At 46.0% G+C, this 16,501-nt stretch overlaps 1 protein-coding gene across 2 annotated transcripts in view; it reads right to left on the bottom strand.

Annotated features, from left to right (window-relative positions):
• Positions 1-16,501, bottom strand: part of HEG1 (heart development protein with EGF like domains 1) — an 83,418-nt gene that overhangs the window by 55,080 nt on the left and 11,837 nt on the right. For both annotated transcript variants that reach the window (XM_072963919.1, XM_072963920.1), the window contains exons 2-3: positions 1,994-2,281; positions 49-348 (exon numbers count right to left, since the gene is read on the bottom strand). In XM_072963919.1, coding sequence (XP_072820020.1) covers positions 49-348; positions 1,994-2,281 — 588 coding nt within the window. The remainder of the gene's footprint in view (positions 1-48; positions 349-1,993; positions 2,282-16,501) is intronic.

Here is a 16,501-nt window from a genome sequence, read left to right as displayed (position 1 = left end):
TCTATTCTGAGTGACTTCAGCGTGTTGAGCTGGGACAGGAGTACTTACGTGTGGGACTGCTGGAGGGAGGGGAGTAAACCGGTGTCCTGGAGAAAGGCAGCCAGGATTGCTCTGGTCTTGAGGAATTTCTCTGCCTGGGGAGCGTGGTCTCTTCTCCCACATCCACAGCAGGAAGAGAGGACTGGCTCACAACCGAAGTGGCCACCACTTGGGTGTGCAGAGTCATTGCTTCTGGGAGCCCCTGCCCCCTCGCTGGGGAGCCCCAGGACGTGCTGCTTTCCGTGTGAGAAGGGGCAGTTCTGCCTTCTGACCCTGCACTGCTGGATGGCGGGGGACGCCCTCCCAAGGCTGAAAGCAGACAGCAACAATTAAAATTCCACCAGCAGACTTCCCAATGTCTGAATAATCTTGGAGCGGGCTCACCTCTGACCTCTCTAAGATAGACAGACACGAGAAGAAAGTGGAAGCAATTGTTCATTCTATAAAAAATGGCCTCCTGAATGAGAGACCACAAGCCAAAACAAGGACTGTTTTCAGATCTCACAAAGACTCTGCATTTTGTGGTAAAATTATCAGGAAAGGGGCACGATGAAGCTAAGTATGAGCCGATATAGAATCGGAGGTCGGCGTCTGACCGGCGTGACTCATCAGTCACAGTCCACAAAGCGGTCCCAGAATTCACTCGATTTTAACACAAAGTTTCCAATGTCTGGATGACCAACAAACCCAGGCAGCACTATGTGCAGTTTCTAAGCTCTGTATCCATCATTCGTGAATGGAACTTAACATACTTAAAATACTCTTTACAGAACTGAGTCCCCCAACCAGACCTCCTGCCCCTAGGGCATGCAACCATGCAGCCATCTTTGATGGCTTCATCCTCGACTTTTAGGCCATTACCAAGTTGTATCAATTATCCTTTGTGAAGCGTCTTTACCAACCCCTTCCTCTCCATCCCTGAGGCCACTAGGCCATATTTTAGCACCTGGATTTCTGTGTCTGCCTGGGGGTCCCCCTGACTCTAGGTTCCCTCCACCCCAGACATCTTATACCTACCTGCCAGGTGAACCCTCCCCAAATTCACTTTAATGCAATCACTGCCTTGTTCAAAAACCTTCAGGGACTCTTCCCACCACAGCAAGTCTAAACTGCCTGGTTTTCAAAGTCCTCCACTATTGTGCCTAAGCCCACCCCCATGACTGTTCCACCGGCTGCTACTCTCCTGTATGTGTCACTTACATCTTCCCCACAAAGAGGCCACGCTTCTCTCCTTTCCTCTGTATCTTTGTTCACATGGTCTGGACATCCCACTCCTCAGCCACCCCTCCCACCTCGATCAGACACACAGACTTAGGCTCAAATCCCAGCTCTGATACCTGTTAGCTGTTTGCCCTGCACACGTTGGCTTGATTAATTTCTCTAGCTTCAGTCTCCAAATTCCAAGAATAAGAGTAATGTTAACTCATGGGCTTGCCGTGAGAATTGAGAGATAAGACATGTTGGTATGGAGACCTAGTTGGTGCTGGCTTTCTTTGTCTTCCCTTCTTCAATCAAATCTTGCTCAACCAGCTCCAGCTCCACTGTGCAATCCTTTGCTAAAAATGGCAAACCACCGAGCTGTGCAGACTGGGGCAAGAACAGCCATCTGAGCCACACAGCCACGCAGTCCGCCAAACCCAGTGCCTATGAGGCTGCAGCGTGTGGCAGGGCCGCCAAAGCTGCGCAGATTCAGCCTGGCCATGGAACATAGATTCCCCAGGACTGGTCAGGCCCCTCAGCAAATCTGCACCCCCATCTGTGCATCTATAGTTACAACTCAATTAACCACAGTGAGCCACAGGTGGAACCCAAGGCACAGGTCTGGTCCACCCCAGCCCAAGACGATTGGCTGGGCACTGTGACTTGGGATGGGGGAAGGCAAAGACTGGCCGAAGTTCTGTCCTCTGGGACTGGACATGCATGCTTGAAATGAGCACCATCAGCACACACTCACCTAAGGTGATGCTCTGGGAAGTCAGAGCTGTGGATCTCTCAGCCCCAACAGGGGAAATGGTGAAATTTGTTGTCCTTGAAGAGTCATTTCTTCCTCTAGCAGCTGCCGTTTCAGTTTGTGGAGTGAAGTTTTCTGGCGCATCTGAAGAAGCATGCCTCTTTCTGGGGGTCTGAACCATCACACCTTCTTTGGAGACCACTGTTGAAAAGTCCACTTGATTCTGATCAAAGGTGATGTTTTCTATGTGGGGTTCAGTGTTGCCTTCTGGCCAGTGGTTCCCTGCAGCAGCTGAAATGGTAGGAGAATGGATCAGTGAGGCCTTGCTGGCTTTGGAAAAGAGAAGCAAACCTTCAGGAAAAGGTACGTGAGCAGATTTATCAGTAGAGAAGTGGATTCAAATAGAATAATCTCACCTTTCTTTTTCTCCAGCAGTAATTAATCTTGCAATCCAGTGGAAGAAATTATGAAGCACCAGTATTATATAGAATTAAATTTCACTACAAGTAGAAGAAGTGATGAAATTGATAGAAAGATATCAGCGTGGAGCTCAGGGAAGGTCACTTGAACAGAGGAACGTGGGCAGGTTCAGAGAGGGTGTGTGGGACAGAGCCCAGGTGTGAGCAGAAGGCAGGAACCACTTCGTAAGCACCAGGGTTGTGAACTGTGCTTTCTGGGTGGTAGGAGAACACAGCTGGCAGCTCTTAATCCTGACACCTACTCTTGTAGGCAGGAGGTGGGACATGCACAATTCTGCAAAAACATGGGAAGGATTTGGCAATGTTGCTAAACCTTAGTAATGTAAATAGTTTTGATGAAGTAATTTCATTTTCTTTGAATTTATCCTAAGGAAATAAGAATGGGAACAAAGATTTAGCTGCCTAGATGGTCACTGCACCATTGTTTACAACAGTAGAGAAGGAAGGAAGGAAGGGAAAAAGGAAGGAAGGAAGGGAGGAAAAAAGAAAGAGAAAGAAAGGAAGGAAGGAAGAGGAAAAGAAAGAAAAGGGAAAGAAAAAGAAGAGAAGAGAAAAGGAAGTTAAAAATCCTATAGCAGGAGATCAATTAAACCAGTTGTAGTATATCCATATGAAATGATTCTCTGAGGTCATTAAAAGGATGTTATAAAACAAAATAAAGATATTCTACAGGTATTATTGAGTTAAAACAACAGGCTTCAAATAGAATATATAGCGTGATCTCATTTTATTAAAATAATAATAGCAATTGTAGACGTGTGCGTGCAAGCACTGATCTAATGCTCGACGTGCACGCATTCATTTTGTCCTTGCACGATTCAGAGGCAGGTGCTCTTGTTCATCCCGCTTTGCATGGGAGGTCCTGTTCCCTGCCCAAGCATCAGCTCTCAGTTGTGCTCCGCTGGAGGATGAAGTACCAGAGAGGAGTGTTGGAGCAAATCCCCCTGTTCTCCCTCACTTCTAGTCCAGGGGTATGGAGGAAATGTTGCCTGTTAGTATGGACTGTTACTTGAAGTTTATAAATTAGGAAGGTATTTCTGTTAGTTAGAAAATCTATTTAATTGGCACGACATTGTAAACTGACTATACTTCAGAAAGAAAGAAAGAAAGAAAGAAAGAAAGAAAGAAAGAAAGAAAGAAAGAAAGAAAGAAAGAAAGAAAGAAAGAAAGAAAGGGAGGGAGGGAGGGAGGGAGGAAGGAAGGGAGGGAGGGAGGGAGGAAGGAAGGAAGGAAGGAAGGAAGAAAAGAAAAGAAAAGAAAATTTATTTAAGTGCTCATTTACTTCCATACCGCCCAAGATGGTGACAAAGAGGGCATTAGCAAAAATGTGGTGAGGATGAAGTTAAAGCTGGGGCTGAAAGTGGGCGCCGAGGAAACCGTCTGTGGTATTGCCATCTCTCAAGGCAGGGTAGGTGGGTGGGACGCCCAGGGCCAACCAGAGAAGGCTGCCCTGTTGCTCTGGAGAAGTCTGCACATGGCCTGGCCAAAGCTTGGAAGCCAGAGCCAGGCCATCCCTGGGGGTGCCAGCCCCTGAAAGATAATGCCAAAAAAACCACAGCATTTGCAGAGCTGTTACCCTGCATATCCAAACTAATATGGGAGAGAATATGGCATACATGTACTAATTGTGGGGCACAGTGTTTGATGAGTTTCTAGAAAAAGCAATGATGAGGACAAGGACCACTTGAAGTTATTGCTGATTACATGGCTCCTTGAAAAACCCAATTCATTTTCCCCATTTGAGAATGATATTTTTCTTTCTGCTTAGGATCGGGGGCTGCATTGGGAAAGCGCTGTGGGGATGAATGAAGTCACTCCTATCTATGTGAGTCAGGCAACAATGGCCAACAATTGGACCAGTAGGGGCTGCAGGCAGAACCTACAGTTCAACCCAAAATATCACTCACACACACAGAGACACACGCACAATCTCAAAAGGAACAAGTTATCTTCTAGATCAGCCCTATCCAAGAGATGTATAAAGTAAGCCACAAATGCAAGCCACATATGTAACTTCAAATTTTTTAATGGAGGTACTGGGGACTAAACCCAGGACCTCATTCATGCTAAGCACGTGCTCTACTACTGAGCTATACCCTCAGCCTCTGTAACTTCAAATTTTGTAGTAGCCACATTTTAGAAAGTTAAAACAACAACAACAATAAAAAAACCCAAACCAGGAAAAGTTAATTTTAATAAACATTTAAATAAATATTTTATTTACCCCAATATATTCAAACTAGTAACACTTCAATATATAATCGATAGAAAAATTATTCAGATATTTTGCATTCTTTTTTGGTATTAAATCTTTAAAATCCAGTGAGTATTTTGCTGGCCACACTTCAAGAGCACAAGAGCCACATGTGGCTAGCGGCTGCCACATTGGACAGTGCAGATCTAGAGCAATGGTTCTCAACACTGTCCCACTCTGGTCCACTTCCACCTGAAGCAGTGGCTCACTTACTGGAGTTAGAGGGGAGGTGATTACAAATTCTTCCGTAAAGAGATTCTGACAAACTTTCCTAAGGGCCTCACTTCCTCCCCCACATCCCTTGAGAACTACTGTTTTCAGGCTTCCTATTCTGTTTCCTGTAAGTGATAATTAACAGAAGCTTCCTAAAAGAGGAGGGAGTGGCCCAGGCACCAGGCTCCTCTGGGGCCCAGCCCCAGACAAGCAAGGCCCACACTTGGCTAGAAATGGGAATGTGGAGGGGTGTTCCCAGGGCAGCCACCAAGTCCACAAGCTCAACCCGGGACTCTGCGGTGGTGGACAGCAGTGAGTGACCCACGTGTCAGGTTCCCTTTGTTCTTCCTATCTGAGCTACAAAGGCAAGTTCACCTCCCAAGGGGGGGGGGCGGATTTGAGGATGCCCTCTCTACCCTCTTAGTCAACTTGGCACAATGAGAGAAGTTATTCTCAGAAGAAACCAGATAAAAGTGATTGTGGGAGGCAGAAGGGACTCAAAGCCCACACCCCAAAGCTGGTAAGCCATGAGCAAAGGGAAGGAAATGAATTTAGCTCTGTTACAGCCTTAAGATGAGTGTGAGATTTGGCCGTTGGTGAGCATGGCTGGGCCTCTGGAAGCATCCACGACCCCTTCTTCAGGGAACAAAGGGTGGATGTCCCAAACCCCAGTCAGCTCAAAGAATTCCACTGCAGTCTTGAAAAGGAAAAGAATGGCCACAGGAAGATAGGACATGGCTAGCACTGAACCATGCTCTCTCCCTGGAGGGTTGACTAAAAATGGAAAAAAGAAAAAATGCATACTATAAACAAAACTCAAAGGCAGACAATAGTCCTGCAGTATACTGAATAACCCTGCCACCAGCAACAACTAAAACTGCTGAATAAAATGTTTTTTAAAAAAATATTTCTTAAATGCATTGCTAAGTTGACAATCAAATCTTGTGAGGTCAAAAATGAACCAGGAGCTGGAATTCAGAGAGATGAACTAACTCCAAAGCTGCCAGCTGCCCTGGGGCACCTGCTCAGTGACCTTGAACTTCTGTTCTGATGACCACAGGGATGCAGGAGATAGGAGACAAAACTCTTAAGGAAGGAGTCTGAGAGGAAACTCTTGTATGAAGTTGGGACTAGGGCTATACCTTGGGTATAAGGCAAAAAGAAACAAAACTGCCTTGCAGAAGAAGACAGCAAGAAATCTGGCCCTTCAACCATGGTTTTAGGTGAAAGAAAAATAACTCCCCCTCAAGGATTTGTAACCATAAAGCTGGCCCTCGTGTGGGTGTGCAGCACAAATTCACAGCACCTGTGTGGTCTAAACCTCAAGCCAAGGATGTATTTAAAAGTTGTAGTGAACCTTATGAATACACTAAAAACCCCCACTAAATTATATACAAGCATACCTTGTTTTATTGTGCCTCACTTTATAGTGCTTCACAGATATTGCACTTTTTACAAATTCAAGGTTTGTGGCAACCCTGTGTCAAGCAAGTCTATTGGCACCATTTTCCCAACAGCATTATTTTAAACTAAGGTATGTACACTGTTTTGTTTTTTTTTAATATAATGCTATTGCACACTTAACACACTACAGTATAGTGTAAACATAACTTTTATATGCACTGGGAAACCAAAAAACTTCTGTGCTTTATGGTGATACTTGTTTTATTGCAGTGGTCTGGAATTATACCCACAATATTTCCAAAGTATGACTGACTGTACTTTAAAAGGGTAAATTTTATGGCATGTAAAATACATCTCAAACCACACATATATGCACACGCGTGCGCACACACACACACATCCTGTTAATGCGGAAGAAAAAGTGGTCCTGGTGTACAGTGCCTCTGGGTACTTGGCAGAAATAAATGTGAATCCTCTCTAGACGAACATACCTTCAATCCAATTTTATTATTTACTGATAAAATCCTAAAGAATAAGAGATCACAGTCAAAAATCACAAAATAAAGAAAATAAGGCATCTGTGGACAAAAGTCAGTAAACTAGATGAGTAAAGACTTCAACTACTAGAATTATCAGACAAAGAATGTAAGTATATAAAATTCCACGAAAATAAATATGAAGAAATTGAAAATGAGAGAAAAAGAGGCTATAAATAATGGCCAAAATTTTTGAAAGAAATTTAAATGGAGATTCTAGAAATGAAAAAAAATATTAAAATTAGGAAACTCAACAGCCAATCAGATATGGCTAAAGAGAATTAAAAATTACAAGACAAATGACAAGAGACTGCAGAAATGATATGAAAAGATAGCAAATATGAAAACAGGGTGAAGAGACAAGGAAGTCAGTGAGAAAGTCCAACATATATATCTAATTGGATTTCTAGAAGATGCAAGAAAAAGAAGAAATGGCAATATTCAAAAAGATAATGGCTAAGAATTTTTCAGAAGTGATAAAAAGTATGACTCTTCAGACTAAGGATGCCCAAAAAATCCTTAGGAGGCTAAATCAAAAAAACATATAAACTCATATCATAGTGAAAGTGCAGAAAATTACAAACACTAGGTCTTAAAAACGAGAGGAAATAAATGGCAAATCACCTACAGAAGGTGACAGACTAACAGTTGACTTCTCAATAGCAACAATGCAAGCCAAAAGACAGTATGTAAGTATTTTCAAGTGCTGACAGAAAAGACTAGGATTGTATACACGGCAAAACTATCTTGAGACTCTTTCAAAATAGAAACATTTTCAGTCAAATTTGAGTTAATTATCTCCAGTAAAGGAAATTATGGAGAATTTATTTCAAGTAGGGGAAAAGCAATCCTAGATGAAAGCTATAAGATGCAAAATGAAATACTGAACAAGAATAATAATAAATATGTGCATAAATCTAAAGAATCACTGAATTTATAAAATAGTAATTTCTCATTTGTGGGATTAACAAAAGGAGGCAAAGGAAATCCTGGATAACAATAGCACATAAATTGGGGGCGGGGAGGGGGTGATCAGAATCTTCTGTAGGAGAAGGGTAACTTTCAGTTGTGTCAAAAACGCCTTTTGAAGTCCCTCAAAAGAATAAAACTGGTAGAGCTTGGAATGATATAAAATTTCCACTGAGAGAAATCAATGAATATTGACTAAAACCAAAACAAAAAAAATCAATAAATGGCAACATAAGCATGTTATTTAGAGATATGGACATAATTACTAAAAGAATCTGTTAAAAGGCCTGAAAGTGGGAAGCAGAAAATGATGATGGTAGGAGTGGTCAGGGTCTTTATAACAGCCTTATAAAATGTATTCAATCTTTAAACCATGTGTAAGTTTGATAAAAATAAAAATTAAATTTTAAAAAAGTTGAATAACAAACCAGGATAAATGTCTGTAGTGCATGACAAAAGTTTAGCATTCTTAATACACAAAGAACACTTTCAAATCCTAGGATGCACATAGACAGAAAACATGAATGTGCCGTTCACAAAAGAAAATGTGTAAGTGGAGAATAAATACACGAAAGTATTGTTGGGAAGAAATGAAATACAAATCTAAACTAGAAAAGACTTTTTCAAATCGTATATATTTTTGCCTATCAAATTGGCAAAGATTTAAAAAAATGATAATATCTAATGTCACTGCAGGTATAGAAAACACTTTCTTACAATGTTGGCAAGAATGTAACTGGCATATTCTTCCTGGTGAGAAATTCAGCAATCTATTGCAAAAGCCTTAAAAATAGATGTATGTTTTGACCTGGGAATTTCACTTCTGAACATTAATTCCAAGGAAACGAAGGAAGTATGCAATTTCAGGCATAAGGAAATTTATCAAAGCACGTTTATAATAATGAAAATTGGAAACAACCTAAATTTCTGCAGTAAGGAGTTGGATAACTTAATTATGAGACAAAATTTTAAAGGACTGATCAGAATATATCATTGACACAGTTTTATATACATGTATTACTCATCCTGTATTGTTACATGAAAACATAAATTACGATACAGTATGTACCACATGATCTTATATTATGAAAAATATATTCTACTAAGAAAAAGGAAAAAAAGGTTGGTATCTTGGTAAAAGGACTCCAGGCCTGGAAGCCACCTTGTAATATGCTTTCTTTGGTCCCCAGACCTGCCCCTTAAGGTAGGTGAAGGCTGTAGACTTTAAATATAAGGTTGGCTCATGCAACTTGCTAACAAGCCAGTGTGTGGGTTTGGACTCCAGTGCTGTTTCTGAAACAAGCATGGGAGTGGCTTTGACACCCAGCTGAAGGACTGATGAGTCTACTTGTGTCTGCACCACTCGGCCTCTGGACGCCTAGCCAGTCTCAGCACGGGTCACAGCCACCAATGGCATCCTGATCAAGGAGAAGTGCTGGTGACTGCCTCTCCAGAGCAGCTTGGGCTGGACACACCCTGGTCACTGCTGCCACTGCCGGGCCCTGCTGACCTCGGAGACCTGCTGGCTTGTGGTGCCACCTCCACCCTCTTCCCCTTAGTCACGGGTGCCACAGCTGGCTGGATTGGTGAGAAACTGTTTCCTTTAGGGCCCCTCTTTATTTAGGGATCTTCCCCTCTCTTTCCCCAAGAACACAGGAGGCCATATTAAAAAGCTGCTTGCTTTACCTGTAGCCGTGAATCTGTGTTCTCTATGTAAAGGTCCTTTCGTCTAGAAGGAACAGAGTCTGCTTCCAGCTTCAGGCCTGGATCTAGAAACTTAGTTCTTAAAAAGAGAGGCCGTGGGTAACACACAGGCTGTGGTTAAAGTCAGGCTGTCTGGGTTAGACTTCTGGCTCTACCACTTACACGCCCGATGACGTGAGATACATAATTTCTCTGTGCGTCTTCATCTGTAGAGTGGGGACAATAGCAGTTCCTACCTCACTGGGCTGCACAGAGTACACACATGTGAGAGCGTCAATCAGTATCAGGCACATAGTGAGTGCTGTATACGTCAGAGCTGGTAAATGGATTTAGGCCTCTCAACTTTTAACAAATAGGTCTGGGGATGACCTTGGCAGGCACTGCTTAAGCAATCATGGCTCAGTCCCCCAACACTTCTCCGAGTAGCAGATAGGAGCTGGTAGCAGAAGGGAACCACCCCCTCAGGCCTCCAGGCCCTCCTGGCAGCTAGGAGTGCCCCCTGATGAGAGGACTGAGGCTGGCTGAGTGGCTGCTGGGGCAGCTCCTGCCTCGGCTAGCCCGACTCCATGACACTCTCCCAGGAGGCACAGGGAGCACTGGAGGGGGCACAGGGTGAGACTTGGGACCACCTCCGGCATGAAAGCCCCTGATGTCACTGGCCTGGTATTCCACAACAGTATCCCACCGCCACCTGTTTCACTCTGGATGTGCCTCTACTCTATTGCCCATTCCTCAGAAAAAGGATTAACAAACCACGCAGGCTGGGGCAGGCAGCACCCCAGCCCACCCCCTCTGCCGTTCAAGGTCTCGTTTGATTGTGAACATCTCGGTGCCTTGCACCATTCCAGGTCGTACCTCAGGGAGAACAATGGGTCAAATGCTAAAATAGTTACTGCAGTCCAGGGGCGAATCCTTGCAGAAGCCCTGAGTTGTTCAGGTCAACTGTGGTTGAATTTGGCTTGTGGTGTGGCCCCCCTAGTCAGCACAGAGAGTAATTCAGGGGTAAGTGGACAAGGCTCAACAGGGACCTGCCACCTGTAGGGGGAGGTATTGGGGCTCCTCCTCTTGGTGGAGAAGAGAAATTGGCTCTGGAGAAGCGGAAAGGGAGAAGGTATGCCTCAGGCCTCAGTGCCTCGGCCAGCCAGGAGTGAGGAGGAGAGGCTGTGCCCCACTAGACACTTAGCAGCAGCCTCTGGGGCAGGAAGGGGGTGCCCCAAGGCTCAGGGGAGGCTGGCACTCTTCACCTCACCCATCCCTCTCCCCAGAGGGTCAGAAGCAATTGCTTAAACCCTACTCACATCCATGGCAACTGAGCCACACCAACCAGCCTCATACTGGAGTTTAGATGTCCCAATTCCCCAGGTATCTCTCCAGCTGGAAATGCCATCCTTCCCTTTGTGTCAGGCCATCCGCCATTGTACCATGAATAGAGATGAAATGAACAAGAGAGTTTTATTGCTTTGCCTGTTTTTCATTTTTTCCAAGTTGACAACTTCCACTTCTGTAATGTCTTCACGTTCCAAAACATCTGTTTGTGCACCAGCATCATCAGGGATGCTAGCACAGCCCGGGAGTAGGATTTCCTAATTAGCAGCTGCCACAGAGTCAACTCCTCGCCACCCACCCCATGATTTGGGGTTTTTTGACTCCATTGTTCCCGAGCAGTGGCGTGGGTGTGTGCAGAGAGTGTGCCGTGTCATCCAAAGAAGCAATTTCCTCCTGGCGGCCCGGCCGCCCCCACACTGCACCAGCTACCCCTGCAGCGGCCTCATGTCAAGTGCTGCCGGCTACACTCTCGCTTCTGGGGCACGGAGTTGAAGCACAAGGCCTTTATTGTCATTTCCCTCCATTTAGATCCAGATCTCACTACCCAGTGCTAAGTGTTTTCCCAGGTGTTATCTCGTTTAATGCACGTGACAGCCAGTCAAATGGGTGTCATGGCATATGGGGAGACTGAGGAGCAGAAAGATTAAGTGATTGCTCAACGTCACGGGCCCAACAGCAGAGACACACAATCTGAGGCCAGGTCTCCATCCATCACACCCCAGCTTATTCAGTGACATGGGGCCTTCAAGGCATTGACCAGTGAGCAGGGCCAAAGACAGTCTCACCGGCCTTCAAACTTCAGCCTTAAACCCAACTGTTTCCCTAAGAGGGACGAGATGGTGCTTATCACGTAGGCTTTGGAATCAGACAGACTTGGCTTGACAGCAGCTGCACGTCATTAGCTAGAAGACTGAGCAGAGGACATCTAAATCAGCTTCTAAGTCAGAGATGAATTTCATGGGTAACGAAAAGAATGAGAACAAAGGAGTAGACGCAGAACAGAGAACAAGTCTGTGGGACGAGAAAAGTCTGTTTTCAAAATACGACGTTTGGGGTGATGTTGTAACTTCCAGGTGGAAATGTCTGACAGGCACTACGATGCGGGACTACAGATCAGGAGGAAGGACAAGGAGGTGGCAGAGGAAGGGGAAAGGGAGGGTCGAGGACTGAATCGAGGGAAAGCTTGAATTTAGAAGGAGAAGAGTCAGTGAACAAGACACAGATGACAAGGGAAGGACAGGATGAGGTTAAAAGTGGGACCAGGAAGGCAGTGAGTGCCCAGATATAGCACAGAGAGGCCATGGACACCAAGCCTGCAAAGAGGTCAGAGATTAGTCAACCAGAGTCCCCAGGACTTTCCCGAGTGTTGCTTGGCAGATGGCAGACGAAGGTCAGATGGCCACGGGTTAAGGTTCACAAGGGAGCGGTTCTGGAACGGTATGACACAAACCCTCAGCTGCAGAATTCCCCATTCCTGCCTCCCCTTGGGAGCCTTCCTGGGATCCTCAACTTGGGCAATGCTCTTCAGAGATCCTTGGAGCTGCGTCCCTTGAATCTACATGGTTGTATGTGCCAGCATGGATTCTTAGACCTATGATAGTAGGTTTCTTTGCAATTTTAAAAGATTTTCCTCAAATTCAATTGCTTACACAGGGAGGGAGAAAAGAGGCTTTAAAAAAGAGAGAGAGACAGTGAGCCCCTTTTCTTTTTCACAATAGCCAGAAGGTGGAACCAACTCAAGTGCCCATCAGCAGGCAGATGGATACACAAAATGTGATATATGCATACAATAGAATATTATTCAGCCTTAAAAGGGAAGGAAATTCTGACACATGTTACAACATGGGTGAACCTTGAAAACATTATGGTAAGTGAAATAAGCCAGAAGAACAAATACCACATAATTCCACTAATTTGAAGTACTTAGAATAGGTAAAGTCATAGAGACAGAAAGTAGAACAGAAGTTAGCAGGAGCTGAGGGGAGGGAGGAATGGGCAGTTACTACTTAATGAGTTTCTATTCGCAAAATGAAAAAGTCCTGGAAATGGATGGTGGTGATGGTTGTACAACACTGTGAATGTACTCAGTGCCAATGAACTGTGCACTTAAAATGGTAAATTTTATGTAACATACATTTTACCACAATTATATTTATATATATACACACACACACACACACACACATCAACCACACACAAGGCATTGAGGCATCTACCTCAAAGAGCTTACTGCTTCGAGGGAGCTGAACTGTGTGCACAAATCCCCACGACGCTGCTGGGGTGTGGGAAGTGGCCCAGCGAGGCAGAGGGGGTGCCCTGGGAATTTGGAAGGCGCAGGACTAAGACCAGAATCCCACCCTCCTTCCCCAGCTGCTGCTGCCTCCTCCGGATCCTGGGCCTTCCACAGCAGGGCCCTTGCAGCTCACTGCCTGCACCCCAGGAATCTTCCAAATGAGGGGGATTTCAGGCTGGATGGCCAGCTGCGGGATATTTTGGGGCAGGCAGGAACCTTGGGGGTGTGGGGGAAAGTGGCTGCGATCTCACAGAAAAGCAGCCGCCTACTCAGCTCGGCCCCCCTGGGCCGTGTTTTGAAACGCGGCTGCTGCGGATGTAATGATTCTGGGTGGAGGACGTTTAGGAGCCAAATGAGTTTGTGTGAACAAAAGACTCAGCTCTCGATCTGGACTGTCCAGGGCTCTCGGGGAGTTTCGTTTCCTTCCTTGTTCTTACCCTAAAGAAACAGCCCCAAGAAAAACCGTACACATTCAGAAGTGTTTGGACTTGAGAGCCAATGATTTGATTTTTAAAAAGATTCCCCTGGAATAGCCTCTCGTAATGAGAAGTATGAAGTTTACAAGGCATATTGTCCCCTCCTCCCTCTGACAGAGTCAGCTTCTGTCCAGCTGACCATCCTCTGGGGACAAAGGCTGCCTGCAGGACGTGACCCGGAGTTGGCCGACCTGGAGCCCCTGGGTCTGGGGTCAGGCTTCCAGAAATGGAATCGCCCCTGAGGTGGCCTCGGGGGTGCTAAGGAGGGAGGCTCTCTATCCAGGCAACAATGAAAGATGAGGGGCCTTGGTGTGACCTCATGCTCCTTGCTTTAAAAATAATTCTATAGGTTAAAAAAAAAACAGACCTTGAGAAAAAGGCCTAGGGGCAAAGTTCAGAAGGTTCTCATTCAATTAAGTAAGTAAACAAAAAGGCTTTCTGCAGGGGCCTACCTTCCTTCTGGGGGGTTGCATATCTTGTCCCTCGGTTTTCTTTGCCCCCCTCACCCTTTGAAAAATAAACACCCATGTAGGGGCTGAAGAGGAAGCTCCTCAGCAAAGAGGCAGTTTTGAGAAAGAGGCTGAGCATCGCCTGGAGGTGAAGGTTGGGGGTGCGCGGGGAGCTGGCCTCCCAGCATCCCGCACAGTCACCCTAATGTTCGCTCACACCCAGAGAGGAAGCCCGGTGGCAGGACTCCACCAAAGGAGGCCTGCCAGGTTAGCGAAACAATAAAAAGGCAAGGAAAACATCCTGGTTCCGAGGAGGAAGAGGGGAGAGGTGTGGGGGAGGGGGGCAGGAAGCGCAGGGCGCTACCGGGGCGGCGGGCCGGGCAGACTTCACCAGACGCCAGGCTTTAAACGCTCTCTCTCTGGCCTGCTGCCTTTTTCGCATTCTGAGGTCCATTTACAACACAGACCTGGGAGAAGTGGCCCAGGACGCTAAGGAAATCACAGAGCATCATTTGTCCGGCAAGTTTACAATGTTAGGAAATGTACACAGTGGACCAATGGGGGCAGTGGGGTGCTCAGCACTGGCCCACCAGGAGCCCGCGGGGGTTCGTCAGTAAAATTCAGTTCAAGAGACAAATTAACTTTACCACCAGGTTTTTAAAATTAAGATTGGGAAACCTGACGCTAGACTCAAATATAACCAATATTTAAAAAATCAGTCGTATGCCATAGCCAGTTAAGAAAGATAAAACAAGAGGGAGAAGAAAGGAAGAGGGCTGAAAAGAGAAATATAACAAAAGGGAGAAACTTACAGAGGGAGGGAAAAATAAACCTAAGGAGAATTTCTTTTAAAGACGCCCACCAGAGTAGGGTAACTATTAGTTATTATTATGGACAATGTGGGAGCCACTTGCTCCCTACAGGCGCCGGCTATGCATTTCACACGGACTGTCCCAGTTAATCCTCTGGGCAGCCACGGGAGGTCGGCACCATTATTATCCCTGTTTTCTGATGAGGACACTGAGAAGCAGTGAGATAAGTAAACTGGCCAAGGGTACACGGCAAACAGTAGAACTGGACATCAGCCCAGGTCGGTTTGACTCCAAAGAAAGCCCAATTTAAAAACACGGAAATCGAGAAAGAATGAAGGACCAGAAAGGAAGGAGCAATCAGAAGACAGCACCTCCTGAGAGGGAATGCGGACAGGGCTGAGGGGGCCCTCCTGGTGTGCTTCCAGGACGCCGCCAAGGGACACAGAGTCCTCACCGCAACTGCAGGGCCCAAGTGGGGCGAGACGCCCACCGTCCGGATGGATTACGTGTACTTCATTCCTCACGATTAGTAAGTGATGGGACTTACGAGGAGGAAGGAAGAAAGGAAGGAAAGAAGGGAGGGAAGAATCCACACTGATTACCTGAGTGAGAAAAGGCGGCAGGATGATGGAGGCTTTGAATGTGGGACGGAGAGATGAAGGGGACCATTAACAAGCAAAGGGATGTTGTGTCTGGGGAGGAAAGGGCGATATGTCTGCATTTATAACCGTCGTGTTGAAAGTGAAGCAGGACAAAGGAGGGAATGAATGTGTGAATGTCTGGCAGCTGGTTGAAGGCCTGGAGTTGGGTTTCTGCAGAGAGAAGTGTGGGAACCACAGCCTCACAGAAAATATGTGAAGCCCTGCTCTGTCTTCCCTCCATGCCTTCCTGCCTGCTGGCCTCCCACCTAGAATGCCCTGCTCCCTTCCTCTTGGCCTTCTGGCAAAATCGCACTCATTTCTCACACCCAGCTAAGAGGCCACCACCTTCAAGAAGCCTTCCGCAGCAGGACAACTCTCTCCCTCTCCACTACTCTTCTACTTTGTTATACAGTTATAACTTATGTGACCCCATGTCTACGTCCCTTACAAGAGACTGTGGCTCAAGGAGATGCTCGATAAATGTTCACTGCCCTGAGGGAGAAGGCCAAGGGCAGATGAGAAGCACATCCCACTTGCTGGGAGGGGCACAGATGGGAAGGAGCTATTCAACTAGCGCCAGTTGCCAGGACAAAGAGACGAGGCTTGAAAAAGACCACTGAGATTTCCTGGAAGGCTTTCCCTCCCTCCGCCTCCTCTCCTGCTTTCTACTCATCCTCCGGCACCTAGCTTCCCCATGGAGCCCCGCCTCACTCAGAGCAGTAATACTGCCCAACGTGTTCCCAGGAAGCATGGCTGACTAACACCAACACGGCACACGCATGTTTACAAAGCTTGTCCATGTGGATTGATTCATTTCGCCCCTACAGCAGCAGGGCGAGGCAGATGGATCTGGTATTATCAACTCCATTTTACAGATATGGAAATGGGCTCAGAGATGAAACGCCTTGCCCAAGGTCACAGTCAGTTCACTGTGTTATGACTCAAATTACTTGCT

The sequence above is a fragment of the Vicugna pacos genome, chromosome 1, assembly GCF_048564905.1.
Source record: "Vicugna pacos chromosome 1, VicPac4, whole genome shotgun sequence".
NCBI lineage: Eukaryota > Metazoa > Chordata > Mammalia > Artiodactyla > Camelidae > Vicugna > Vicugna pacos.
The sequence above is the reverse complement of the archived record's forward strand: the minus strand, read 5'-3'. Positions and strand labels throughout refer to the sequence as shown.